This window comes from Pseudophryne corroboree, chromosome 1 (genome assembly GCF_028390025.1).
Source record: "Pseudophryne corroboree isolate aPseCor3 chromosome 1, aPseCor3.hap2, whole genome shotgun sequence".
Lineage (NCBI taxonomy): Eukaryota > Metazoa > Chordata > Amphibia > Anura > Myobatrachidae > Pseudophryne > Pseudophryne corroboree.
Genome location: NC_086444.1, coordinates 759,169,091 through 759,196,765, shown reverse-complemented (window position 1 = coordinate 759,196,765; position 27,675 = coordinate 759,169,091). Strand labels below are relative to the sequence as shown.

The 27,675-nt window shown below is 43.1% G+C and overlaps 1 protein-coding gene across 1 annotated transcript in view; it reads right to left on the bottom strand.

Annotated features, from left to right (window-relative positions):
• MMRN1 (multimerin 1) overlaps positions 1-27,675 on the bottom strand; it is a 150,140-nt gene that overhangs the window by 33,677 nt on the left and 88,788 nt on the right. Inside the window, exon 2 of the mRNA XM_063917280.1 lies at positions 981-1,100. Coding sequence (XP_063773350.1) covers positions 981-1,100 — 120 coding nt within the window. The remainder of the gene's footprint in view (positions 1-980; positions 1,101-27,675) is intronic.

Here is a 27,675-nt window from a genome sequence, read left to right as displayed (position 1 = left end):
AGAGTAGTAACTGCGGACTCAGTCAACACCTTTAAGAATGGGTTAGATAAATTCCTGTTGGACAAAGATATTCAGGGTTATGGTGCGTAGGCACGCATTATAGTTAATTTAACTAGTCCTAACATAAAAATAAATAGTCCTATAATAAGACTGCATAGGAGACCACAAATAGGTTGAACTCGATGGACAATTGTCTTTTTTCAACCTTAGTTACAATGTTACTATGTTACAGATGTAACATGTGCAGAGATAGTTAGATATTCTGAAATGTAAATTGCAGTGTAAAAATAAAGCTAACATTTGTGGGCTATACATGCAAAAGCAGGCAGTATTTACCTGCACAGAAGAAATATAAATGTATTATCACACCTTGCAAGGCAACATGGTTTGTTCCAGATACAAAGTTACTTGCTTTTTTTTTTTTTTTTTGCTTTACTTACAAACAAGAATCAGGCCCATTATATTATTCAATTGTAATGCTCCTTAATATATACATGTAAGAAAGCAGAAAATACTGTGATGCATTCATCCTCCTACATAAGTTAATACAAAAAGACGCACCGTGAATTGCCTTATTGTGTTTTGTATTAAGCACTAGACATATGACACTGAATTATTTGGTCATCACTTTAATATGTGCTATTTAACTGGAAAAACAGCTACCAGGGAGTTGATGTTTTCATTCATTTGTATCAGCTCCACTGTACTACTTCAGAAACTGTCCCCTTTATCCATGGCTGTAAAAAAATGTCTGCACGACTTGTGATTTAATGGTCCGTGACTTTACCTGTCCAAACCTATTATTCATATTAGGGACAAACATCCCTTCTGTTTACAGCACTGATCACATCTGGAGTCACCTTTTCCTGCTTACAAGGATGCGCGGTTTGTGCAGTAAGTGGAGAAAAGAAACATTTTATAAGCAGTTTGAAAAAGCATTAGGTGGTATTTTATAGACTCTATCCCCCAGCAGTACATACCTCATTGAACAGGCTCCAGTATTCCAGCCACATGGATTTGCTCCACTAGACACATATGTTTCCACATTATCCATTGCAACAGTCGGTAAGAGTCTTGTATGGACGTAGGCACACCAATTTCTGTGGCATAATGAATGTATATTTTAAAATAAGCATATATGAGCACACACATTTATGTATATGAGTATAACACTATCCCACTACACAAGTCTAGTAAGCATTACTACATAAACAGATTCTCCTTAATCAACATAAATTCAGGTGCAGGATTTAAGGATAGATATCTAATAAACACTTCAAATACCAACTTATCTTACACAAGGATACTCTTGTGAATTGAACTTTAAAACGGCTTTGAAATGTTTATCTTGTTGTTTGTATTTTAAATGTATGTGTGAGATCACAAGTGAAATTGTTATGAAAGGAAGACCCGATCTGCTGAACATGTAGGTAACTATCCAACAATAACAAGTAATAAGAACTCTGTTGTTGTGTAATAATTCTATTGCTGAAGGTGCACCCGTGAGAGTAGGTTTTTAAGATTCAAAAAGAAAGAAAAGTGCTCTCTTTTTGTGGGGCACTTCTCCTACTCAAGATATTGCTAAAACAAAGTAAAGTAGGATATAACAGATAATGGAAAAAATATATATGTAGATCAAACAAATATCCATCGTACACAATTAATAACCCTGCTTTATGTAAGGAGGTAGGGAGGATATTGGTAAGTTTAATCAAAAACAGTCTGAGAAATAAATTCTCAGGACGGTGATGTGATCTAAGTGTCACTAATATCCCTTTTACACCGCCAGCATCTAACACGAGTTATTGCACATGAGCGTGCAAAACCTGTGTTGCTGTGCAGTGTAAATTGGCCCAGTTGGAATAATCCAAGTCGAGTGACCCGGTATTCCAACTCGGGTAGCTTGCAAGATCGAACATGGGTTCAACACGGCAAGCTGTGCTGTGTAAACGGGAAGCCGGACACCCATTCACAGTATATGTACAGGCGGCGCTTGGAGATCATGTGATCTCCAAGCATGACCCCTGCTGCATCACTGGCAACATCACCAACCCGGCAATATTCTGGGTTGCAATCTGCGGTGCGAAAGCAGCCTGAGGCGGGTCACGCCTGGGAAGCACCCGTGCCAGGCTCCCGGGTGCGACCAGCCTCAGTGGGTATAAAAGAGGTATAAGTCACAGCAAAAATATCATAAGAATCATTTGTACAGTCATAAGGGCGAGCTTCCTAAGGTATGATAATGTGATCCGTTCATGCGGGCAGGGTTTTCACAATTTGCAAATGCTATTATAACACACCTACACAGTTACTGGATAAATTCCATTGTGACGAGATATAAATACAATATAGTCCAGTTGAGAGAATATTGTGCAATGCCAGTCAATGAGCTTATAAATGTCACCTTGGTGGGATCCTTATGTAAGGTCACAATACCCAATAATATAGGTGAATCCTGCCTCAGTATAGTTAAACAACAATTCAGAAAACACTCAGGATAGCAAGTTTGTAGACCAAACATACAATAAATGTATATATCCCAAATAGTAGTCTAGGTCTCACAGAAATGTAGTAGGATATTGCAAACCGAATAATGTTATGAAAGTGAGAACATAAAAACTCTATACAGAGGTAGAGTTTTAAAAAATGCAAAGAGTGATATATTGTACACTGGGATAACAAATAACACATGTGTTGGTTGTGGTCTCAAAGCGATGCAGTCAAAAATGAAAAAAACAAATTAGTGCCAAGGTAAGCACATAAAGACTCCACATAGGAGTCAGTTTCTATATGTGAAGAGGATGCATGCATTATAGTACAGTACACAGGTATACAGCAAGACAATAATGGATGTGTATTTCTAAGAATGTAATAAAATACTATAATTTACATAGAATATCTCCAATGTGAGCACATGCAACCTACACAGACTTAAATTCCTGAGTGAAAAAGAGAATTTTTTTATCTAGGAGAATACTGCCTCATAGTGCTCAGCATAGTTCAACAACAGTTTAGAAAACACTCAAGATAGCATGTTTTATAGACCAAACATACAATAGATGTAAATGCCCCAAGTGGTAGTATATGTCTCACAGAAATAAGGTCAGCATCTTTAATAAAATAGAATAAAATAACAAACTTCATATTTACATAAATAATATTATACAGGTATGTTTATTTCTGTCTTCTTAGCCTGTTAGCTTAATTTAAGATTTTTCATTGTTTCTGAATGTTTGTTCTGATTTGGTTATATCCTGAATATTGAAATCTTGATCTTCGCAATCTATCTATATATATAAATGTGAAAGCACTCACTCACTCACTCACTCACTCACTCACTCACTCACTCACTCATCACTAATTCTCTTACTTCCCGATGTTAGGAAGATGAAAGGTATGCTTCAGGTGGGAAATAGGAAAACTACGTAATTCAATTTTTTAAGAAACCTTCCCTAAGGGGATGAAAATGGGTTTGACATAATGATGCGTAACTCCCAAACGGACAATCGAAACAACATTTGGACTGTACCTCCAGTGTGTAGAACTTAATAAACTACAGAAATGGTCCTATCACTTTTTACCGTATCTGCAAGAACCATGGATTAATATTTACCTACATCCTACCTAATTTGGCTCCCAGTGCGAACACAAAAAAATGTCCAGTCCCCCCCGCAGTCATGGGGGGTGGAAATGCGCACGTCGAAGGTGCGCACATCCCAGGAAGAGGTGCAAGGTTTAGCAGCAAATGGGCATGGCCTTGTTGCAATGGGCGTGGTCTTCTAAGAAGATGCTACCTTATACTAGAGATGTGCGGCGGACACTTTTCGGGTTTTGTGTTTTGGTGCAACGAGGTAGCTGGATGACCAAGCTAAGCGACACAAGTGGGTGGCACTAACACCTGGCCCATCTAGGAGTGGCACTGCAGTGGCAGACAGAATGGCAGTTTTAAAAAATAGGCCCCAAACAGCACATCATGCAAAGAAGAAAAAGAGGTGCAATGAGGTAGCTGTACGACTAAGCTAAGCAACAAAAGCGTGCGGCACAAACAACATGGGACGTGCTGGAATTTGCTTAGATGTAATACATGCACAATATTGGTGGCACAGGAGAGTGTACCCCTAAACCACACACACACACACACACACACACACACACACACACACAGCAACGCCTGTAAAATTAATTTGGATAATAATTACCCTTTTATTTGGAGCTATTATAATAATATGCAGCACAGGCGAGCGTACCCCTACACCACACAGGGCAAACCCTGTAAAAATTATTTGGATAATAATATAAGTAATGTATACTGTATAACCCTTTTATTTGGAGTAAATAATATACAGCACAGGACACCACCACTGGGCTTATGGCAGCACAAGACATCACCACTGGACTGATGCAGCACAAGACAGCACCACTGGACTGGTCTTATACGACAATACCCCTGGACTTATACGGCAATACCCCTGGAGTTGTACAGCAGTGTCAGACAGGGTGGCGCTTTAAAAAACTAGTCCCCAAACAGCACATGATGCAAAGAAGAAAAAGAGGTGCAAGACGGAATTGTCCTTAGGCCCTCCCACCCACCCTTATGTTGTATAAACAGGACATGCACACTTTAACAAACCAATCATTTCAGCGACAGGGTCTGCCACACGACTGTTGCTGAAATGACTGGTTTGTTTGGGCCCCCACCAAAAAAGAAGCAATCAATCTCTCCTTGCACAAACTGGCTCTACAGAGGCAAGATGTTGACCTCATCCTCTGATTCCTCACCCCTTTCAGTGTGTACATACTCCTCCTATTAATATTAGTATTAATTCGTCCCCACTGGATTCCACCATCACAGGTCCCTGTGTACTTTCTGGAGGCAATTGCTGGTAACAGTCTTCCCGGAGGAATTTATAATTAATTTTGATGAACATCATCTTCACATTTTGTGGAAGTAACCTCCTACACCGATCGCTGACAAGGTTACCGGCTGCACTAAACACTCTTTTGAAGTACACACTGGAGGGGGGGGGGGCAACTTAGGTAAAATAAAGCCAGTTTGTGCAAGGGCATCCAAATTGCCTCTTTTTCCTGCCAGTATACATACAGTGTATCTGACATGCCTACTTGAATACTGTCACTCATATAATCCTCCACCATTCTTTCAATGGTGACAGAATCATATGCAGTAACAGTAGACATGTCAGTGATCGTTGGCAGGTCCTTCAGTCTGGACCAGATGTCAGCACTCACTACTGACTGCCCTGCATCACCGCCAGTGGGTGGGCTAGGAAATCTTATCCTTTTCCTCGCAGCCCCAGTTGCAGGAGAAAATGAAGAATGAGCTGTTGACGGGTCACGGTCCGCTTGAGTAGACAATTTTCTCACCAGCAGGTCTTTGAACCTCTGCAGACTTGTGTCTGCCAGAAAGAGAGATACAACGTAGGCTTTAAACCTAGGATCGAGCATGGTGGCCAAAATGTAGTGCTCTGATTTCAACAGATGGACCACCCTTGAATTCTGGCAAAGCAAATGAAGGGCTCCATCCACAAGTCCCACATACTTTGCGGAATCGCTCCATCTTAGCTCCTCCTTCAATTTCTCCAGCTGCTTTTGCAAAAGCCTGATGACGGGAATGACCTGTCTCAAGCTGGCAGTGTCTGAACTGACTTCACGTGTGGCAAGTTTGATGGGTTGAAGAACCTTGCACAAGATGGAAATCATTCTCCACTGCACTTGAGTCAGGTGCATTCCCCCTCCTTTGCCTATATCGTAGGTGGATGTATAAGCTTTAATGGCCTTTTGCTGCTCCTCCATCCTCTGAAGCATATAGAGTGTTGAATAAAACCTCGTTACCTCCTCTTGCTTCAGGTGATGGCAGGGCAGGTTCAGGAGTGTTTGCTGGCCCTTCAGTCTTCGGAGTGCGGTGGCTGAATGATGAAAATGGTCCACAATTTTTTGGGCCCCCGACAGCATCTCCTGCACGCCCCTGTCATTTTAAAAAAAATTCTACACCACCAAATGAATTGTATGTGCAAAGCACGGGACGTGCTGGAATTTGCCTAGATGTAATGCATGCACAATATTGGTGGCGTTGTCCGATATCACAAATCCCCAGGAGAGTCTAATTGGGGTAAGCCATTGTGCGATGATGTCCCTCAGTTTCCGTAAGAGGTTGTCAGTGGTGTGCCTCTTATAGAAAGCAGTGATACATAGCGTAGCCTGCCTAGGAACGAGTTGGCATTTGCAAAATGCTGCTACTGGTGCCGTTGCTGTTGTTGCTGCGGGAGGCAATACATCTACCCAGTGGGCTGTCACAGTCATATAGTCCTTAGTCTGCCCTGTTCCATTTGCCCACATGTCCGTGGTTAAGTGGACAGTGGGTACAACTGCATTTTTTAGAACACTGAGGACACTATCTGACGTCTCTGTACATTCTTGGTATCGCCTGCCTAATGAAGTAGAACCTAGATGGGATTTGGTACTTGGGGTACACTACCTCCATCAATTCTCTAAGTCCCACTGAACTAATGGCGGATATCGGATGCATATCTAACACCAACATAGCTGTCAAGGCCTCAGTTATCCGCTTTGCAACAGGATGACTGCTGTCATATTTCATCTTCCTCACAAAGGACTATGGGACAGTCAATTGCTTATTGGAAGTAGTACAAGTGGTCTTTTGACTTCCCCTCTGGGATGACGATCGATTCCCAGCAGCAACAACAGCAGCAGCGGCAGCAACAGCAGCAGTAGGCGTACCACTCAAGGATCCTCCGGAGGAATCCCGGTTATGAGAGGACTCTTCAGTCTTGCAGGACTACTGACGTTCCTGACTGAGGAAGAAGTTGACGTTGAGGGAGTTGGTGGTGTGGCTTGCAGGAGCTTGGGTACAAGAGGAAGAAGGGATTTAGGTGTCAGTGGACTGCTTACGCTCTTACCCAAAGTTTCACAACTTGAAACTGATTTCTGATTAATGCACTGCAGGTGACATATATGGGAGGATGTTCCTAGGTGGTTAACGTCCTTACCCCTACCTATTACAGATTGACAGAGGCAACACACGGCTTGACACCTGTTGTCCGGATTTGTAGAGAAATAATTCCACACCGAAGAGGTGGCTTTTTCGGTATTTTGCCCAGGAATCACAATGGGTTTATTCATCCCACGGACAGCAGGTGTCTCCCCCAGTGCTTAATTTAAACAAACCACATCACCATCAGAATCCTCATCGTCAACTTCCTCCTCAGCGCCAGCAACACCCATATCCTCATCCTGGTGTACTTCAACAGTGACATCTTCAATTTGAATATCAGAAACTGGACTGTGGGTGCTACTTCCAGCACTTGCAGAGGGCGTGCAAATGGTGGAAGGAGCCACCTCTTCCTGTCCAGTGTTGGGAAGGTCAGGCATCGCAACCGCCGACACACTTGGACTCTCCTTGGGGATTTGTGATACCATCTTAGAACGCACAGTTCTTTGTTGTGCTTTTGCCAGCTTAACTCGTATCATTTTTCTAGCGGGAGGATGAGGGTTCTATCGTCATATGAAGCTAAACCACTAGTCATGAGCATAGGCCAGGGCCTTAGCCATTCCTTGCCACTCTGTGTCATAAATGGCATATTGGCAAGTGTATGTTTCTCCTCAGACCATTTCAATTTATGTATTTATTTTTTTAACTGAACTTTGGCTTTTTGGATTTTTCATGCCCTCTACTATCACATTGGGCATCGGCCTTGGCAGAAGTCGTTGATGGCATTTTTATCATCTATGACATGACTAGTGGCAGCAGCTTCAGCACTAGGAAGAAGTGGTTTTTGATCTCTCCCTATTTTATCCTTCAAATTTTTGTTCTCCATTATTTTTGTGGAGTTATATAACAATATGCGGTACAGGAGAGCGTACCTCTACACCACACAGGGCACACCCTGTGAAAATTATTTGGATTAAATATTAATTACCCCTTTATTTGTAGTAAATAATATACAGCACAGGACAGCACCACTGAACTTATATGGCAGCACCACTGGACTGGACTAATACGGCAGTACCACTAGAATTATATGGCAGTATCACTTGAATTATACGGCAGTATCACTGGAATTATACGGCAGTACCACTGGATTTATATGGCAGTATCACTGGACTGGATTTATACGGCAGTATCACTGGATTTATATGCCAGTACCACTAGAATTATACAGCAGTATTACTGGAATTATATGGCAGTATCACTGGAATTATATAGAAGTACCATGGACTGGATTTATATGGCAGAATCACTGGATTTATACGCCAGTACCACTAGAATTATACGGCAGTATCACTGGAATTATACAGCAGTAGCACTGGAACTATACAGCAGTACTGCTGCACTGGAATTATACGGCAGTATCACTGGAATTATACGGCAGTATCACTGGAATTATACAGCAGTACCACTGGACTGGATTTATACGGCAGTATCACTGGACTTATACGCCAGTACCACTGGAATTATATGGCAGTATCACTGAAATTATATGGCAGTACCACTGGACATATGCAGAAGTATCACTGGACTGGATTTATACACCAGTACCACTGGATTTATACGGCAGTACCACTGGACATATACGGCAGTATCACTGGATTTATACGGCAGTACCACTAAACATATGCGCCAGTATCACTGGACTGGATTTATATGCCAATAGCACTGGATTTATACGGCAGTACCACTGGAGATATACGGCAGTATCGCTCGATTTATACGGCAGTACTGCTGGACATATACGGCAGTATCACTGGACATATACGGCAGTACCACTGGACATGTGCAGCAGCACAGGGACACCACCACTGGACTGATGCAGGATAACACAGCACCACTGCAATGGACTGGACTTACAGTATATAGCAGCACTGGAGATATAACAGCAGAGGACACAACCACTGTGACTGGACTGATGCAGCACAATACACCACCACTGAACTGATGCAGCACAACACAGCACCACTGGACTGGACTTATACAGCAGCACTGGACATATGGCAGCAGAGGATACCACCACTGTGACTGGACTGATGCAGCACAAGACACCACCACTGGACTGATGCAGCACAACACAGCACCACTGGACTGAACTTATACAGCAGCACTGGACATATAACAGCAGAGGACACCACCACTGTGACTGGACTGATGCAGCACAAGACACTACCACTGAACTGATGCAGGACACTGAGGACGGACACACGACCTCTCGCTACACTCTCCAATGCCGTAGTGAAAATGGCGGCGATGCGCGGCTCCTTATATGGAATCCAAACGCCGCGAAAAACCGACAGCGGGATGATGATGTTTTGCCTTGTTTTGGTTTCCGAGTCTGGCGGGAAAACTCGAACCTGACTCTGATCCGGGCTCTGGTAGTGAAGTTCGAGGGTATCCGGTTCTCAGGGAACTGAACCCGCTCATCTCTAATTTTTGTACAGAAATACAACTATGGAAATCTGAGGTTTGCAACTTACAAATGGATGATGGATGCTGGCCCATATTTTAGGATTGGCTGGGACCCATTGAGGTGTGCAGGCTGCACTGAAGAAATCTGTATGGTATCGACCCACTGCACAAGGGTCTGCAGGCACTATATTATCTGGGCCTGGTTGTGCTCTTTCTTTTACATTCTGGCAAAGAACTGCTCCAGTAGTTATTTTGGTAACAGATTACCAGCAGCATCCATATTTGGCCAGAGTATTCTGTTGCAACTCACAGATGGATGATGGACGCTGACCCATACTTTAGGATTGGCTGAGACCTAGAGCCGCTGTATGGAGTCTGATGTGCTGGTTGTTGTCACCAAAGACACCCCTGCTGCGGCAGAGCTGCTTTGAAACCTGAACAGCAGTGCCATTGGACCTGGTAAGTGAATGTCGGGCTCCGGCGTTCTGTGACACTGTTTTTTTTATTGTGTATACATTTGTTGTACTTAGAAACCTAGTTTAATCTCTTACATTTAATATTTTTGTAAACAAATACTGACCAGATTTATTTTTAGTAAACGGTGCAACTCTTATTCCTAATCAATAACATCTCTAATGAAATTATTGGTATTACCACTACAAAATGCCATAATATTGCATTATTGTCTAATGCTAAGAATTGTTTGGCCTTTCCAATGTGTATCTGCCTGTTCTATTGTCCCACTACACTCTACACACATTACATTTTTAGGTACTGTTCTTTCAGCACGTGCGTGTGTCATATTTACTGAGGCATGTCAATTAATTGTAATAGTTACCACCACTAGTAGTAGCCATTATAAGCCATGGAAAGATAATATTACAAAAAGATAACTATAGAAAATTAAAGGAAATTGCTCTACAGATGCCACTATTTTCAGATAATGTGCTTATATTATTGAATAACAGGGCAGTCCCAAGCTCACTGCAATTTACTCAGAAGTTAAGAAATTGGATCAAGAGACAAACAATCGAATAAACAGAATTTTGATGGATCTTTCTCATTTACTGTAGTGTCAAATATAATTGTTACTCTTATAAAATCAAGAGGGATAGTAAGAACAACTTTCTGTTACTACATTTAGACCAAGTAGTAAAACCTGGCATCTCAGATAATCTTTCTGTCCCATTTTTAACGTCCTAGCATTCTCAAAAAATATTCTAGGTATTTATATTTTATATCTTCTAAAAAAATGTGAACAATAAATCTAATACAGGTTGAGTATCTCTTATCCAAAATGCTTGGGACCAGAAGTATTTTGGATATCGGATTTTTCTGTATTTTCGAATAATTGCATACCATAATGAGATATCATGGTGATGGGACCTAAGTCTAAGTACAGAATACATTTATGTTTCATATACACCTTATACACACAGCCTGAAGTTATTTTAGCCAATATTTTTAATAACTTTGTGCATTAAACAAAGTTTGTGTTTATACACACAATTCATTTATGTTTCATATATACCTAATACACACAGCCTAAAGGTCATGTAATACAATATTTTTTATAACTTTGTATATTAAATCAGGTTGGTGTAAATTAAGCCATCAGAAAACAAAGGTTTCATTATCTCAGTCTCACTCAAAAAAGTCCGTATTTTGGAATATTCCGTATTTCGGAATATTTGGATAAGGGATACTCAACCTGTAATACCATATAACCTTACAATTGAGAACAATTTGACGAGCACATAATTTCAGAATTATTTAGATTTTCACATGTACTGTCAGTATACTGTATACTGCAGAGCAACGGACTCCAGAATTGAAATCAGATGTGACTATATTGGATGTACTGAATTACACCACACACACATGAGATTCATATTTCTTGATCAGGGGAGGAATATTTAAAAAAAAGTATATACTGTATGCATTATACTTTGAACACTCCCTTACATTATAGTGATCCACAGCAGTTAACTATCATAGGTATTGTACAGATTATAAAAACTGCAATAGGGCAATATTATGAGAGAAGCTTTCTGCATTTTTTTATATAATATTTTTATTAAAGAAGGCCTCAATGATACTACTGACCTCGATTCTTATTATTCCATAGAATTTCTCTTTGGAATAGGATTATGTTTACTATGTTTGAGAATAAAATTTTCATTATTACTTCCCCTTTAATATTGTTGATAATTATAATTTCATGTGATTGATAACTTGTATTATGTGAAAGGAAAGGCTGTGTAGTGGCCACAGAGCCGGCCTTAGGCATAGGCAAACTAGGCAAATGCCTAGGGCATTTGGTATGCTTAGGGGCACCAGCAGCTTCTGCTGATTAAAATGATATGCGGCATGCCTATATTCTTTGTGTGACTACGGCTGTATCTGCATACGAAATGCTACGTTGCGTGTATTCCTGGAAGTCCTGTAATGTAGCATTTCGTATATGCAGATACAGCCGCAGTCGCACACAGAATATAGACATGCAGCATATCATTTCAATCAGCAGAAGCTGCTTGTGCATCCTAGCCACATAGTAATGCAAATAAGATGCATTTTCATAAACAAAAGGCGCCCAACGTTAGCAGAGCTGCCGGCTGACTCATGCAGGCATTTCCTGCAGAACTAGTGGCAGTGTTAGGGGGCACCAGCCAAAATCTTGCCTAGGGCATCATATTGGTCAGGGTCGGCTCTGAGTGGCCAGAATCATAATATAGCTGTATAAAACAACAACATTATTTTAAACTGTACAGTATCTCTTTTAGATACGTTTCATATGAATACACATAAATGAGACATTGTTCTTTTTGATAGGTGTATGTTTCTTAATTATGGTAATGCTGTATATGTTATACCTACTAAAATGTATTTGATTTTTTTTATATTATAAAAGAGTAATATAGTGATTTTTATACTGGCTACATTAATTATTAAAACATTGGTTCATTTTAATTTAAATACATTACATTGCCACATAATGCTTTTATTTTAATTATTTATTTAAATTATTTGGGATTTAAATATTATCCCACAAATAACTTTTCATATTTGCCTCTGAGGAAACTACAAAATTATGTGGAGAAATGCGTTAGTAAATCAGAACATAGCTGATTCTCTTGGCAACTCAGTAGACAGGATCTACATTTAGTACAGTTGTGTCCTCATATACTATTGCTGCAGTGGCGCCAAACAGCTTCTCTCGACGCACCAGATCCCTTGCGATTATACTAGTGGCTAGCATATTTTTCACATCTTTTTCTCCTGAGTTTGAATCTGTAAAGAAGTGCTATGATGCAGCAGCTACAGCATTTTTCCATGCTAACTTCTGTTGGGTTTAGTATACAGACTCAGTCGCACACACACACACACACACACACACACACACACACACACACACACACACACACATATCAAATTATTCAGCACAGCCTCCTGTTGCATCATAGTTACATTTCTCTACCACAGGAGAGCTGAAGTGATTGCTAATGTGATTTCTTTACTTCCTGGTTTGGAGCCCGGCCGGCAGATGTAGATCCCTCTCCCGGTAATTTTTTGTGATCTGTAACCCAAAGACTACAATGTCTAACACCTTCTAACACTAGCTCGTATTTTAGAACTTAGTAATTTACAGCACTTTAGCAGCCCACATGGAAATCTGTGGGTTCTGCTTTTGTTACTTAAAATAGGGGATCATACATACACCTGGGTGGTACTTAATATTTGCAGGTTATTCAAAAAATATTCTTTGATAAATATTCCTTAACATTTTTGCATTATTTGATAGGGTAACTAACTGACAAAGGTTTTCTATAAGCAAAACTGATTGAGGACAAAGTAGTAAGGCCCAACATGTTGTAAAATTACTAATTCTGGGAAATTTTCAAATTATACTGTACAGTATGATTAGTTTAGAACTTTAAAAATTAAATAAAAAACAGCTAAAATTGTAAGTTTACTGTTTAAATTAGTATCTTAGCACAGACCAGAGCTTTACCGTTTTATAAAGCAAAAATCTATCATTGTTTTATATTGAGATGTCCGGGTTTGGATTAACTCAAATCTCAAAACTGCATTTTATTGGCTCTCGGATGTCACGTGTTTTGGATAGCCAATAAGAAAAATCCGGATAAATCCGAACTTGCGTTAATTTTGGTGTTAAGAACCGAATAAATCCTACCCCACTCTAATTTTTTATTTACTTGCTAGTTCTTAATAGTATTTCAAACTCTTTTAAAAGGACAACATTACAAAGTTATAAAATTGGACAATAAATAAATGCATTATACTTTTTCAGACTATCATAAACCTGTGGAGTAGGTAAAAAAAAATTGAGCAAATCAATGTAACTCTTTTCTGACACCTGAAAGAGAAAAATTAAAAACAATTTAGCTTAAAAGAAATCTAAATCTAACTTTGAAAGTAATTTTCTTCATGTGGATGATTTCTAATAGGAAGATACCCCAAGGCTTTGTAAAATTAATTCCATTAAAACTGTTAAATTATTCAGGAGGGCATCATCAAATATACGGGTATAATGATTTCATTCTAATTCAGTATTCTGTCTTATCTCTTGGTAGACAGTATCATTACATTCATTATTAACAAATCATGTTACTGGTACATTCAAGATTATTGGGAATCCAGACAGTTCATTGTCTTTATTGCACCTGCCACCTGTCACATAAAACTAAATTATCAGTGATCAAGATCATGCGGCAGAACACATTTAAAAAAAAAAAAATGTTAAAACAGAAGTTAATTGGCAACTTCTATGTCTTTTATGTCCCTTATGACTACATTTGGAAATGTATAGTTCAATGAAAAAATCTCTGCTTGGAATCCTAATTGAGCAATGTTTGAAAGCGCTGTATTTGGAATTGACTACTAAGCATACACTAGAATCAGATTTTGTCATTTCAAAATCTTAAATCTGCTGCAAGTGAAAAAAGTGAAACTTAAATAATACCCCTTTCAGACTTACAGAGCCATGTAGCACCCGGGAATTTGTACATGGGTGCTTCCGGGTGTGACCCGGCTTGAGACCCCTTTCAGACTTGCGGCCTGACCTGGCATATTGCTGTGTTGGTGGCCTCACCACCGACGATACAGAATGCGCCGCTTGGAGAAGATTATCTCCAAGCACCGCCTCTTCTTGTCCTGAAAATGGGTGCTGGGTCGCCTTGACCAGATTTACCAGTTCACTCTGCATGCATCCTGGGCCGATTCTGGCTTCAACCCAGGTCGCGACCTGGGCTTAAATGTCTGGACGCTCGACCAGGGATATTCCTTTAGGACCCTTCAAGACTAAGCAAAATCCTGGGACATTTTTGCTAGTCTGAAAGGGGTATTAATTGTATTCCTATAGTGGTCCTCCAATACAAGTATAATTCCTCTTTAATAACATTTCTGCATTCCTTATTAGAACTGTTTTAAATATGTGCATTAATTTGTTGAATATAATTTGATATAACCGGTATAGGTTATCTAAATAAAGGCTTTAAATGATTTAAGCCAAGGGAGTAGCTAGCATAGGTGCAGGCAGTGCAGCTGCTATGAGGCCCAGAGCTGAGAGAGGCCCACCTTCCCTGTCAAAGTTACATGTGTTATATATAGTGATGTGCACCGGAAATTTTTCGGGTTTTGTGTTTTGGTTTTGGATTCGGTTCTGCTGCAGTGTTTTGGATTCTGACGCGTTTTGGCAAAACCTCCCTGAAAATTTTTTGTCGGATTCGGGTGTGTTTTGGATTCGTTTTTTTTTTTTTTTTTACAAAAAACCCTCAAAAACAGCTTAAATCATAGAATTTGGGGGTCATTTTGATCCCATAGTATTATTAACCTCAATAACCATAATTTCCACTCATTTCCAGTCTATTCTGAACACCTCACACCTCACAATATTATTTTTAGTCCTAAAATTTGCACCAAGGTTGCTGGATGACTAAGCTAAGTGACCCAAGTGGCCGACACAAACACCTAGCCCATCTAGGAGTGGCACTGCAGTGTCAGACAGGATGGCCGATTTAAAAAATAGTCCCCAAATAGCACATGATGCAAAGAAAAAAAGAGGTGCACCAAGGTCGCTGGATGGCTAAGCTAAGCGACCCAAGTGGCCGACACAAACACCTGGCCCATCTAGGAGTGGCACTGCAGTGTCAGACAGGATGGCCGATTTAAAAAATAGTCCCCAAACAGCACATGATGCAAAGAAAAAAAGAGGTGCACCAAGGTCGCTGGATGGCTAAGCTAAGCGACCCAAGTGACCGACACAAACACCTGGCCCATCTAGGAGTGGCACTGCAGTGTTGGACAGGATGGCACTTCAAAAAATTGTCCCCAAACAGCACATGATGCAAAGAAAAAAAGAGGTGCACCAAGGTCGCTGGATGACTAAGCTAAGCGACCCAAGTGGCTGACACAAACACCTGGCCCATCTAGGAGTGGCACTGCAGTGTCAGACAGGATGGCCGATTTACAAAATAGCCCCCAAACAGCACATGATGCAAAGAAAAAAAGAGGTGCACCAAGGTCGCTGGATGACTAAGCTAGGCGACCCAAGTGGCCGACACAAACACCTGGCCCACCTAGGAGTGGCACTGCAGTTTTCTAGCGAGAGGATGAGTGCTTCCATCCTCATGTGAATCTGAACCACTAGCCATGAGCATAGGCCAGGGCCTCAGCCGTTCCTTGCCACTCCGTGTCGTAAATGGCATATTGGCAAGTTTACGCTTCTCATCAGATGCTTTTAATATTGATTTTTGGGTCATTTTACTGAACTTTTGTAGTATACTTGACGACACAGAGGTAGAGCAATGGACTACTGTAACGTACTGCTATATATTATATTCTGGTGGTCAGCAAAATTCAGCCCTGTCCTCCTACTATATATACTGCACACAACTAAAATGCACCACAGGTATGGTTGGATAGTATACTTGACGACACAGAGGTAGGTAGAGCAGTGGACTTCTGTACCGCACTGCTATATATTATATACTGGTGGTCAGCAAAATTCTGCACTGTCCTCCTACTATATATACTGCGCACAACTAAAATGCACCACAGGTATGGATGGATAGTATACTTGATGACACAGAGGTAGGTAGAGCAGTGGCCTACTGTACCGTACTGCTATATATTATATACTGGTGGTCAGCAAAATTCTGCACTGTCCTCCTACTATATATACTGCGCACAACTAAAATGCACCACAGGTATGGATGGATAGTATACTTGACGACACAGAGGTAGGTAGAGCAGTGGACTACTGTACTGTACTGCTATATAATACTGGTGATCACTGGTCAGCAAAATTCTGCACTGTCCTCCTACTATATACTACAATGCAGCACAGATATGGAGCGTTTTTCAGGCAGAGAACGTAGATATTTTCAGCACACTGAGCACAGATATTTGCAAGCACACTGAGCACCGATATTTGCAGCACACTGAGCACAGATATTTGCAGCACACTGAACACAGAAACTGAGAGAACGCAGCCACGTCCTCTCGCTATCATCTCCAAAGCACGAGTGAAAATGGCGGCGCATGGCTCCTTATATAGAATACGAATCTCGCGAGAATCCGACAGCGGGATGATGACGTTCGGGCACGCTCGGGTTAACCGAGCAAGGCGGGAGGATCCGAGTCTGCCTCGGAACAGTGTAAAATGGGTGAAGTTCGGGGGGGTTCGGATTCCGAGGAACCGAACTCGCTCATCACTAGTTATATACATTTTTCGCCATTGGGTGGTACGTAGGGGTCCTTTCAAACTTTTTCCTTGGGCCTGCACTATATCTAGGTATGCCCCTGGACCTGCTCATTGTAGTGTGGTATAAGATGAACTGGAGGGCATTTTAATGTTATATAATATGAACCGGGGCACTGTAATGATGCACAATATGAACGATTTGCACTATATATCATAATGTGAATTGGGGGTACTGTGCGGCATAATGTGTACTGGCAGCTCTGAAATGTGACATAGTGTGAACTTAAGCACTTCTGTACCTGTACTACAATTCATAAAAGAAACTAGGGCACTACTATGGGGCATAACATTAAATAAGGCTCTACTATGGTACAGAAAATGAACTAGGGCACTATTATATGGCAAACAAATTAACAACTGCTGCAGAGAATTGTCTCTGTAGAAGCATTGGGATGGTGGCCCCTTCAAAATGTTGCTATGGGGCCCACAAAGTTCTGGCTACGCCCCTGGTTTAAGCAGGAATAATCAAGATCCAGAAAATTTAAAATTGTGCTTTCAAAACTCCTTTAGTTATGACAACTGTGATTTATATGTTCTAAAATTAAGTTTAGTTGAATTAATTGGTCACTGTTTCAGAAGAATTTAAATCTCTCTTAATGCATTTATATACCATAGTATAATTTGTAGCAAACACTTCAAGGTAGTATGTTTCTGATTTCAGAAGAGAGATTTGTAAAGACATTATGTTTTCAAAAGTAGAGGAATCCTCAACATCAGAGATCCCCAACAATTTTCCTGCCAACTGAGAGGAATACCCACTGGACTGAATCTGGGTGGAAATTAAATGCTTTAAAGATTTTTTTAATAGAAGCATGCTCGAAAACCCTCTATAATGAGGAAGAAATACATGCTAGACCCATGCACAGATTTTTCCAGACACTGGGCTAATTCAGGTTGGATCGCAAAACGTGATCCAATCGGAATCTTTGCGTTCGCCTGGCGGGCTCCTGCGCTGGCAGGGACCTGTGCGGTGGGGGGGGGGGGGGGGGGTAGGCCCTGACATGTAGGGTGGACTAGCCCTGTGTTGGGCGCCCCCCCGCATGTCTGTGATACTGATCCTAGATGTGCTAAATTTAGCACATCTGTGATCAGATCTGAATTAGGCCCAGAGTCTGGGGTTCTTTTGTTGCATCCCAAGTCAACAACTATGACTTTTCTTCACTATAATTAACTGAAATATATTACTATACTTTAGATCAGTGATTTTCAAACTTTTTTTACTCGTGGCACACCGGACAATGGGGGTCATTCCGAGTTGTTTGCTTGTTATTTTTTTCTCGCAACGGAGCGATTAGTTGCTAATGCGCATGCGCAATGTCCGCAGTACGACTGCGCCAAGTAAATTTGCTATGCAGTTAGGTATTTTACTCACGGCATTACGAGGTTTTTTCTTCGTTTTGGTGATCGTAATGTGATTGACAGGAAGTGGGTGTTTCTGGGCGGAAACTGGCCGTTTTATGGGAGTGTGTGAAAAAACGCTACCGTTTCTGGGAAAAACGCGGGAGTGGCTGGAGAAACGGAGGAGTGTCTGGGCGAACGCTGGGTGTGTTTGTGACGTCAAACCAGGAACGACAAGCACTGAACTGATCGCACTGGAAGAGTAAGTCTCGAGCTACTCAGAAACTGCACAGAGAAGTCTTTTCGCAATATTGCGAATCTGTCGTTCGCAATTTTGATAAGCTAAGATTCACTCCCAGTAGGCGGCAGCTTAGCGTGTGCAAAGCTGCTAAAAGCAGCTTGCGAGCGAACAACTCGGAATGACCCCCAATATTTTAAAATTGCCAAGGCGCACCATCGGTTCCCCACAGAAAAAAAACAAAAAACACACATTGGCCCTCACAGTTAAAAGAACAACACACATACATTGGCCTACACAGAAAAAACAATCACATTGCTCCCCACATAAATCATGTTGCTCCCTACATAAATCAATCACATTGCTCCCCACATAAATCCTATTGCTCCCCACATGAATTATTCACGTTATTCCTCCCATAAATCCATAAATCCTTATTCTCCCCACATAAATCCTATTGTTCCCCACAGGAGAAATAAAATAACAAATATTAGCCTCTACCGGTCAGCGGTCCTCCACCCTGTCTCTCAGTGGCGGGGGTTGTTCATAGTGGAGTGCTGCGAATACTGAGCAGCGGGCAGTCGGGCAGGTGTGGATGTGGATGGGCAAAGAAAGCTGTGTATGCAGGCAGGAACTGGAAGATGTGTATGCAGGCGGGTGGGTTGGCTGGGTGGTGAGACGCAGCGTCCGTGACCTATGATATCACACCACCGCGTCTTCAAGGCATAGGTCACGGTCGGAACACGACTGATCCTCTAAGAAGAGCCCAAGCCAACAGTTCACTCTGAAGGTGCAGGAAGTTGCTCTGGCTCCGTGGCACACCTTGCAACTGGTCACGGCACACTAGTGTGCCACAGCACACTGGTTGAAAAAGCCTGCTTTAGATTTTGCACTACTGCAGAACCTCACCTCTGTTATGTGCACCAAGATTGCTCCTCACCTCTGTTACGTGTGCTGCTGGCCACTAGAGGCCGCCACATGGACCAAATAATTATTTTGTGTGCTTGAAGCTGACACAGCGCAAAGTGAAACTAATACTGCAGGGAGATGTTACAGCCTTTTACCTTGCTGCTACTGCTAATATTTATAATACGGATCTGTTTCACACTTTCTGCATACGGAGACAGGAATTCGACTACAAGTAGCAGCAGTAGCCAGGAAACAGATGTAAAAACCACCAGTCGGTCTCGCAGCGCTCAGAGCAAAGGCATCGAGGACACGTGTGGCCACTTACTGGTGGGAGGAGGAAGGTGAATCAGTCTGGCAGAAAGAGGTGAGACCCCGTGTCGGGTGAGCAGTGCGGTGACTGGGACGAGGGGGGTTCGGTGCTGGGGCTGCAGATGATGGGGATGAGGAGGCTGATAAATAGATTAGTTGCTTTATATACATACCTTCCTACTGTCCCAATTTTCGTGGGACAGTCCAGCGCCGATCACAGCCACACCACGCCCTCATTCAGAAGCCGCTATCCTGTTTCCCTGCCACTACCCCCGCAGCGCTCCCGCCTTGGAAACGGAGCGTTGCTGCCCCCCTCCCACCCCACGAACACCTCTGCTTGTCACTCAGAGGTGATTGCAGCCCTGAGATGCTGATAGCATCTCACTGGGCTCTCAGGGTGAGCAAGAGCATTACGGCCTCTGTGCGTGTGCACTCCACAAAGTAATTCAGACTGCGATCACTGCCGCTGCAGCGATGCAGTCTGAATTACCTCCTATAATGCTTCCTCCTTCATCTTTGACAATTGGTATACCATGGGTTATTTACTAAGTGGTGGTTTGCAAAAGCCACTGCTCCCCTTTGTGTTTAAGTCTGAAATAAAAAAAGTAAAATTATTTTAATAGCAAAATATGGGATGTATATATTTTTCTCATGGTATTATAAAATTTGCTTGTCTTTGATTGTAATCAACAGAACAATGAAACTCAAAGATCATTGGGGGGGTCATTCCGAGTTGTTCGCTCGGTAAATTTCTTCGCATCGCAGCGATTTTCCGCTTAGTGCGCATGCGCAATGTTCGCACTGCGACTGCGCCAAGTAAATTTGCTATGAAGTTAGGAATTTTACTCATGGCTTTTTCATCGTTCAGGCGATCGTAATGTGATTGACAGGAAGTGGGTGTTTCTGGGCGGAAACTGGCCGTTTTATTGGTGTGTGTGAAAAAACGCTACCGTTTCTGGGAAAAACACGGGAGTGGCTGGAGAAACGGAGGAGTGTCTGGGCGAACGCTGGGTGTGTTTGTGACGTCAAACCAGGAACGACAAGCACTGAACTGATCGCAGATGCCGAGTAAGTCTGGAGCTACTCAGAAACTGCACAGAGAGGTGTAATCGCAATATTGCGAATACGTCGTTCGCAATTTTAAGATGCTAAGATTCACTCCCAGTAGGCGGCGGCTTAGCGTGAGTAAATCTGCTAAAAACAGCTTGCGAGCGAACAACTCGGAATGACCACCATTATTCAATCTGTGGAATCATATAAGTTCCTGAGAAAACCATGGTTCCTCTCATTCATAAGTATTATGGGGGTGATTCCGAGTTGATCGCTAGCTGCCTTTGTTCGCAGCGCAGCGATCAGGCTAAAAATCAGCATTTCTGCGCATGCGTATTAGAGATGAGCGGGTTCGGTTTCTCTGAATCCGAACCCGCACGAACTTCATGTTTTTTTTCACGGGTCCGAGCGACTCGGATCTTCCCGCCTTGCTCGGTTAACCCGAGCGCGCCCGAACGTCATCATGACGCTGTCGGATTCTCGCGAGGCTCGGATTCTATCGCGAGACTCGGATTCTATATAAGGAGCCGCGCGTCGCCGCCATTTTCACACGTGCATTGAGATTGATAGGGAGAGGACGTGGCTGGCGTCCTCTCCATTTAGATTAGGAGAGAGAGAGAGAGATTGACCTGAGGCTGATACTGTAGAAGAGAGTGCAGAGTTTAGTGACTGACCACAGTGACCACCAGCAGTGCAGTTGTTTTATTTAATATATCCGTTCTCTGCCTGAAAAAAACGGTACACACAGTGACTCAGTCACATACCATATCTGTGTGCACTGCTCAGCCCAGTGTGCTGCATGCCTGCATCATCTATGTATATATTATATATCTGACTGTGCTCAGCTCACACAGCTTATAATTGTGGGGGAGACTGGGGAGCACTGCAGTGCCAGTTATAGGTTATAGCAGGAGCCAGGAGTACAAGACAGTCACATACCATATCTGTGTGCACTGCTCAGCCCAGTGTGCTGCATCATCTATGTATATATTATATATCTGACTGTGCTCAGCTCACACAGCTTATAATTGTGGGGGAGACTGGGGAGCACTGCAGTGCCAGTTATAGGTTATAGCAGGAGCCAGGAGTACATATTATATTAAAATTAAACAGTGCACACTTTTGCTGCAGGAGTGCCACTGCCAGTGTGACTGACCAGTGACCTGACCACACTGACCACCAGTATAGTTAGTAGTATACTATATTGTGATTGCCTGAAAAAGTTAAACACTCGTCGTGTGACTTCACTTGTGTGGTGTTTTTTTTTTTATTCTATAAAAAACTCATTCTGCTGACAGACAGTGTCCAGCAGGTCCGTCATTATATAATATATATACCTGTCCGGCTGCAGTAGTGATATATATATATTTTTTATATCATTATTTATCATCCAGTCGCAGCAGACACAGTACGGTAGTTCACGGCTGTAGCTACCTCTGTGTCGGCACTCGGCAGTCCATCCATAATTGTATACCACCTACCCGTGGTTTTTTTTTCTTTCTTCTTTATACATACATACTACTACATCTCTTTATCAACCAGTCTATATTAGCAGCAGACACAGTACAGTACGGTAGTTCACGGCTGTGGCTACCTCTGTGTCGGCACTCGGCAGTCCGTCCATAATTGTATACCACCTAACCGTGGTTTTTTTTTCTTTCTTCTTTATACATACATACTACGACATCTCTTTATCAACCAGTCTATATTAGCAGCAGACACAGTACAGTACGGTAGTTCACGGCTGTGGCTACCTCTGTGTCGGCACTCGGCAGTCCGTCCATAATTGTATACCACCTAACCGTGGTTTTTTTTTCTTTCTTCTTCATACATACATACTACGACATCTCTTTATCAACCAGTCTATATTAGCAGCAGACACAGTACAGTACGGTAGTTCACGGCTGTGGCTACCTCTGTGTCGGCACTCGGCAGTCCATAATTGTATACCACCTAACCGTGGTTTTTTTTTCTTTCTTCTTTATACATACATACTACGACATCTCTTTATCAACCAGTCTATATTAGCAGCAGACACAGTACAGTACGGTAGTTCACGGCTGTGGCTACCTCTGTGTCGGCACTCGGCAGTCCGTCCATAATTGTATACCACCTAACCGTGGTTTTTTTTTCTTTCTTCTTCATACATACATACTACGACATCTCTTTATCAACCAGTCTATATTAGCAGCAGACACAGTACAGTACGGTAGTTCACGGCTGTGGCTACCTCTGTGTCGGCACTCGGCAGTCCATCCATAATTGTATACCACCTACCCGTGGTTTTTTTTTCTTTCTTCTTTATACATACATACTACTACATCTCTTTATCAACCAGTCTATATTAGCAGCAGACACAGTACGGTAGTTCACGGCTGTAGCTACCTCTGTGTCGGCACTCGGCAGTCCGTCCATAATTGTATACCACCTACCCGTGGTTTTTTTTTCTTTCTTCTTCATACATACATACTACGACATCTCTTTATCAACCAGTCTATATTAGCAGCAGACACAGTACAGTACGGTAGTTCACGGCTGTGGCTACCTCTGTGTCGGCACTCGGCAGTCCGTCCATAATTGTATACCACCTAACCGTGGTTTTTTTTTCTTTCTTCTTCATACATACATACTACGACATCTCTTTATCAACCAGTCTATATTAGCAGCAGACACAGTACGGTAGTTCACGGCTGTAGCTACCTCTGTGTCGGCACTCGGCAGTCCGTCCATAATTGTATACTAGTATCCATCCATCTCCATTGTTTACCTGAGGTGCCTTTTAGTTGTGCCTATTAAAATATGGAGAACAAAAATGTTGAGGTTCCAAAATTAGGGAAAGATCAAGATCCACTTCCACCTCGTGCTGAAGCTGCTGCCACTAGTCATGGCCGAGATGATGAAATGCCAGCAACGTCGTCTGCCAAGGCCGATGCCCAATGTCATAGTACAGAGCATGTCAAATCCAAAACACCAAATATCAGTAAAAAAAGGACTCCAAAACCTAAAATAAAATTGTCGGAGGAGAAGCGTAAACTTGCCAATATGCCATTTACCACACGGAGTGGCAAGGAACGGCTGAGGCCCTGGCCTATGTTCATGGCTAGTGGTTCAGCTTCACATGAGGATGGAGGCACTCAGCCTCTCGCTAGAAAAATGAAAAGACTCAAGCTGGCAAAAGCAGTAGCACCGCAAAGAACTGTGCGTTCTTCGAAATCCCAAATCCACAAGGAGAGTCCAATTGTGTCGGTTGCGATGCCTGACCTTCCCAACACTGGACGTGAAGAGCATGCGCCTTCCACCATTTGCACGCCCCCTGCAAGTGCTGGAAGGAGCACCCGCAGTCCAGTTCCTGATAGTCAGATTGAAGATGTCAGTGTTGAAGTACACCAGGATGAGGAGGATATGGGTGTTGCTGGCGCTGGGGAGGAAATTGACCAGGAGGATTCTGATGGTGAGGTGGTTTGTTTAAGTCAGGCACCCGGGGAGACACCTGTTGTCCGTGGGAGGAATATGGCCGTTGACATGCCTGGTGAAAATACCAAAAAAATCAGCTCTTCGGTGTGGAACTATTTCAACAGAAATGCGGACAACAGGTGTCAAGCCGTGTGTTCCCTTTGTCAAGCTGTAATAAGTAGGGGTAAGGACGTTAACCACCTCGGAACATCCTCCCTTATACGTCACCTGCAGCGCATTCATAATAAGTCAGTGACAAGTTCAAAAACTTTGGGTGACAGCGGAAGCAGTCCACTGACCAGTAAATCCCTTCCTCTTGTAACCAAGCTCACGCAAACCACCCCACCAACTCCCTCAGTGTCAATTTCCTCCTTCCCCAGGAATGCCAATAGTCCTGCAGGCAATGTCACTGGCAATTCTGACGAGTCCTCTCCTGCCTGGGATTCCTCCGATGCATCCTTGCGTGTAACGCCTACTGCTGCTGGCGCTGCTGTTGTTGCTGCTGGGAGTCGATGGTCATCCCAGAGGGGAATTCGTAAGCCCACTTGTACTACTTCCAGTAAGCAATTGACTGTTCAACAGTCCTTTGCGAGGAAGATGAAATATCACAGCAGTCATCCTGCTGCAAAGCGGATAACTGAGGCCTTGACAACTATGTTGGTGTTAGACGTGCGTCCGGTATCCGCCGTTAGTTCACAGGGAACTAGACAATTTATTGAGGCAGTGTGCCCCCGTTACCAAATACCATCTAGGTTCCACTTCTCTAGGCAGGCGATACCGAGAATGTACACGGACGTCAGAAAAAGACTCACCAGTGTCCTAAAAAATGCAGTTGTACCCAATGTCCACTTAACCACGGACATGTGGACAAGTGGAGCAGGGCAGGGTCAGGACTATATGACTGTGACAGCCCACTGGGTAGATGTATGGACTCCCGCCGCAAGAACAGCAGCGGCGGCACCAGTAGCAGCATCTCGCAAACGCCAACTCTTTCCTAGGCAGGCTACGCTTTGTATCACCGGTTTCCAGAATACGCACACAGCTGAAAACCTCTTACGGCAACTGAGGAAGATCATCGCGGAATGGCTTACCCCAATTGGACTCTCCTGTGGATTTGTGGCATCGGACAACGCCAGCAATATTGTGTGTGCATTAAATATGGGCAAATTCCAGCACGTCCCATGTTTTGCACATACCTTGAATTTGGTGGTGCAGAATTATTTAAAAAACGACAGGGGCGTGCAAGAGATGCTGTCGGTGGCCAGAAAAATTGCGGGACACTTTCGGCGTACAGGCACCACGTACAGAAGACTGGAGCACCACCAAAAACTACTGAACCTGCCCTGCCATCATCTGAAGCAAGAAGTGGTAACGAGGTGGAATTCAACCCTCTATATGCTTCAGAGGTTGGAGGAGCAGCAAAAGGCCATTCAAGCCTATACAATTGAGCACGATATAGGAGGTGGAATGCACCTGTCTCAAGCGCAGTGGAGAATGATTTCAACGTTGTGCAAGGTTCTGATGCCCTTTGAACTTGCCACACGTGAAGTCAGTTCAGACACTGCCAGCCTGAGTCAGGTCATTCCCCTCATCAGGCTTTTGCAGAAGAAGCTGGAGACATTGAAGGAGGAGCTAACACGGAGCGATTCCGCTAGGCATGTGGGACTTGTGGATGGAGCCCTTAATTCGCTTAACAAGGATTCACGGGTGGTCAATCTGTTGAAATCAGAGCACTACATTTTGGCCACCGTGCTCGATCCTAGATTTAAAGCCTACCTTGGATCTCTCTTTCCGGCAGACACAAGTCTGCTGGGGTTGAAAGACCTGCTGGTGAGAAAATTGTCAAGTCAAGCGGAACGCGACCTGTCAACATCTCCTCCTTCACATTCTCCCGCAACTGGGGGTGCGAGGAAAAGGCTCAGAATTCCGAGCCCACCCGCTGGCGGTGATGCAGGGCAGTCTGGAGCGACTGCTGATGCTGACATCTGGTCCGGACTGAAGGACCTGACAACGATTACAGACATGTCGTCTACTGTCACTGCATATGATTCTCTCACCATTGAAAGAATGGTGGAGGATTATATGAGTGACCGCATCCAAGTAGGCACGTCACACAGTCCATACTTATACTGGCAGGAAAAAGAGGCAATTTGGAGGCCATTGCACAAACTGGCTTTATTCTACCTAAGTTGCCCTCCCACAAGTGTGTACTCCGAAAGAGTGTTTAGTGCCGCCGCTCACCTTGTCAGCAATCGGCGTACGAGGTTACATCCAGAAAATGTGGAGAAGATGATGTTCATTAAAATGAATCATAATCAATTCCTCCGCGGAGACATTGACCAGCAGCAATTGCCTCCACAAAGTACACAGGGAGCTGAGATGGTGGATTCCAGTGGGGACGAATTGATAATCTGTGAGGAGGGGGATGTACACGGTGATATATCGGAGGGTGATGATGAGGTGGACATCTTGCCTCTGTAGAGCCAGTTTGTGCAAGGAGAGATTAATTGCTTCTTTTTTGGGGGGGGTCCAAACCAACCCGTCATATCAGTCACAGTCGTGTGGCAGACCCTGTCACTGAAATGATGGGTTGGTTAAAGTGTGCATGTCCTGTTTTGTTTATACAACATAAGGGTGGGTGGGAGGGCCCAAGGACAATTCCATCTTGCACCTCTTTTTTCTTTTATTTTTCTTTGCGTCATGTGCTGTTTGGGGAGGGTTTTTTGGAAGGGACATCCTGCGTGACACTGCAGTGCCACTCCAAAATGGGCCCGGTGTTTGTGTCGGCCACTAGGGTCGCTAATCTTACTCACACAGTCAGCTACCTCATTGCGCCTCTTTTTTTCTTTGCGTCATGTGCTGATTGGGGAGGGTTTTTTGGAAGGGACATCCTGCGTGACACTGCAGTGCCACTCCTAAATGGGCCCGGTGTTTGTGTCGGCCACTAGGGTCGCTAATCTTACTCACACAGTCAGCTACCCCATTGCGCCTCTTTTTTTCTTTGCGTCATGTGCTGATTGGGGAGGGTTTTTTGGAAGGGACATCCTGCGTGACACTGCAGTGCCACTCCTAAATGGGCCCGGTGTTTGTGTCGGCCACTAGGGTCGCTAATCTTACTCACACAGTCAGCTACCTCATTGCGCCTCTTTTTTTCTTTGC